Raw genomic sequence first — 2,981 nt, 5'->3', positions numbered from 1 at the left:
AAATAAATGAACTTTTCCACGACATTCTAATTTATTGAGATGCACCTGTATATGTGAATGTCACGGCTGCAGCACTCTATTTAGTGACAGCTCTACATGTGTAGATCTATTGTGTATTGTCTGTTATCCTGTGACTCAGGTGAGCATGACATCGAGGTGGATGAAGGCACAGAGCAGGTCATCCAGGTGGAACAGATGCTCATGCACCCCGGCTACGTCTCTGAGACCTCAGACAATGACATCGCCCTACTGTATCTCCGCAAGCCCATCATCTATAGTGCCTACGCCGTTCCTGTTTGTCTGCCGCTGCGAGACATGGCTGAGCGCGAGCTGTGGGCCGTTAGCAAGCACACAGTGAGTGGTTGGGGCAAACGCAGCGAGGACGGGCCCACATCACGCTTACTGCGCCGGTTGCAGGTGCCCCGCATCCGCACGCAGGAGTGCATCGAGAGCAGCAACGTGACGCTCACCAACAACATGTTCTGTGCCGGTTACATCGAGGGTAAGCAGGACTCATGTAAAGGGGACAGTGGTGGGCCGCTGGTGACCCGCTACAGGGACACCACCTTCCTGCTGGGTATCGTGAGCTGGGGGAAAGGCTGCGCCCGCCCGGGATCCTATGGCATCTACACGCGTGTCTCCAACTACCTGCAATGGATCCATGAACTAACGGCCAATTCTACAGCTGCAACACAATGAAGTGTTAAAGCACATCGAATCCTCTATTTATGTCTGATCATGTCTGATTTTCTTCTGTATGATTGATATTTTTATCCATCATTACCTCATTAACAAATAAATAATTCAGTAGTATGTAAATGATCTATGCTTATTGGGTTTATATTCGTGTTTAAAGGTGCAATTGTATTTACTGCTACTTTGCAAAATTTTGTAGGTGAAATTCAGATTCAAATAGAAATCTATGCAATAAGTTTTGCATTAGGGCAAAAATGTTCCCCAAGCATATTTCGCTCATGTTCATGTTGGCCATGCTAATTCACTGCAGCGACCGGCAGAAAGCTGCTTGGTTTGAAAATGACTTCTATTGACAATGGACCTTTTTTTGACCACAAAATTGCACTGAAATACCGCTAATATGACTACACCTTAAAGGGGTCATATGATGCTGCTAAAAAGAACATTATTTTGTGTATTTGGTGTAATGCAATGTGTTTATGCGGTTTAAGGTTAAAAAAACACATTATTTTCCACATACTATACATTATTGTTTCTCCTCTATGCCCCGCCTTTCTGAAACGCGTAGATTTTTACAAAGCTCATCGGTCTGAAAAAGCGAGGTGTGCTGTGATTGGCCAGCTATCCAGTGTGTTGTGATTGGCTGAATACCTCAAGCGTGTGACAGAAATGTTACGCCCCGTACCATGCTGTGTTTCCATCATACAGTCTATGGTTTCCATGTGTCCCGGCGCGACGAGACAAAACCAATAAAACCCATTACGAGGCATTTGTTGCATCCAGTGGGGACATAATTACTGATTGTAATGACTTATACTGTGTTTTTACGCTTTGCGTTGCGTATTGCGCTGCGTAAACATAAAACCGTATCTGCATTTGTGATCGGAGAAATGACAAACAATAAGCGCTACTCTACACTGCTCAAACTCGTTTTTGAATCATCAGTGGCAAATTGTTTTAATATAAAAAAAGTACTTACAGGCTTTGAGTCAGAAGCGCCAGACTGTCCTTGCAAAGTTGAAACTGCCCCACTTTATAGAAACATTATGTCCTCTTTTGGAAGGCCAAACACACAGCTGCTTGAGTGAGCGACGCCCAACGGATTCGACAAAGGAGGCTTGCGGCAACCACATGTGACGACCTCGGGCTGGACTCGAGCGTCCGGAAGGACATGTGACGACCCCGGGCTGGACTCCGCTTCGTCCACGGTGAAAGCCGATCCGGCGATTGACAGCGTGAAGTTGATGTTTTTCCTCGGCGACCAGCACGGATCAGCTGTAGGCATGACAAAGCTGATATCGTCCTCTTTTGGAAGGCCAAACAAAGTAGTTTCGCTTTCACAACGAAACACACAGCGTCTTCACGACATGGCGGCGGCAGCAACAATACTACAGTGAGAATAAAAGTTACGCCTTCTTTCTTTGCGTGAACATTTGGGCGGCATTATGCAAATCTTCCCACATAGTGATGTAGATATGTGGGGGCATGTTAGAACGAGCCGTTTTAGGTAGGTGTGGCTGACTCTTAACTTTTATAAAGAATATCTCTTTGGATTTGAGACTTTAGTCTTTGCAACTTTACAGATCTTCTTTATGCATCAAGAGCTTGTAACACTCCAAAGAGAAAGGAAAAATTGAAATCGCATCATATGACCCCTTTAAGAGTGCATGTGTGACCTTGTTTCCTGATACTGATACTGATACTGAGATCAGGGGCGTCACTCATGATTTTTGAGGGGGCACGATTGGGGGGAGTGGGGGTTGCGCTCGTCATGCTTGTCATGTGACACACAGCAGCCACGATAGCACTGTATAACTGATATAGGCTATAGAACGGGTTCGGGTCCAAAACTTCGACGAGTACCTCGGACATGGGTCGGGTTCATTATTAGCGGCCTCGGGTCTCGGGTAATTTAAAATAAACATGCTTTTTCCAAATGGACCCGATTAGACCCAAATTCTTTTAAACTATCCCGAAAGCTTAGGCTACTTTCACTTTCGTGTTAAGTGAGGAACGCACATAGAAAAGGAGCATAGGCTACATTTGTAACCTCGCACACAGAAATCTATAGGGCTTGCTTGTTTGTTTTTAAAATAAAGAAGTTCTATTTTTTGCAAATATAAAAGCCTTTTCACACCAAAAATGAAATGAATAAGCCTCAGGCCGAAGAGAAAGTAAATTTACGTCTGTACAGTAGAATGCAGAAGAAGACATTTCAACACACTTCAGCAATAAACAAAGACACACAAATGTTTGTCTAGAGTAATTTTTGCTTATTAGTATGG

General features: G+C 44.4%; 1 protein-coding gene across 1 annotated transcript in view; it reads left to right on the top strand.

Moving 5' to 3' along the window:
• Positions 1 to 832, top strand: part of f7 (coagulation factor VII) — a 4,337-nt gene extending 3,505 nt beyond the window's left edge. The window contains exon 8 of the mRNA XM_016441770.1: positions 140 to 832. Within this exon, the coding sequence (XP_016297256.1) occupies positions 140 to 699 (560 nt within the window). The 3' untranslated portion in view covers positions 700 to 832. The remainder of the gene's footprint in view (positions 1 to 139) is intronic.
• Positions 833 to 2,981: the final 2,149 nt, after the last annotated feature.

The sequence above is a fragment of the Sinocyclocheilus anshuiensis genome, unplaced genomic scaffold (genome assembly GCF_001515605.1).
Source record: "Sinocyclocheilus anshuiensis isolate Anshui unplaced genomic scaffold, SAMN03320099.WGS_v1.1 scaffold2063, whole genome shotgun sequence".
NCBI classification, from domain to species: domain Eukaryota; kingdom Metazoa; phylum Chordata; class Actinopteri; order Cypriniformes; family Cyprinidae; genus Sinocyclocheilus; species Sinocyclocheilus anshuiensis.
The sequence above is the reverse complement of the archived record's forward strand: the minus strand, read 5'-3'. Positions and strand labels throughout refer to the sequence as shown.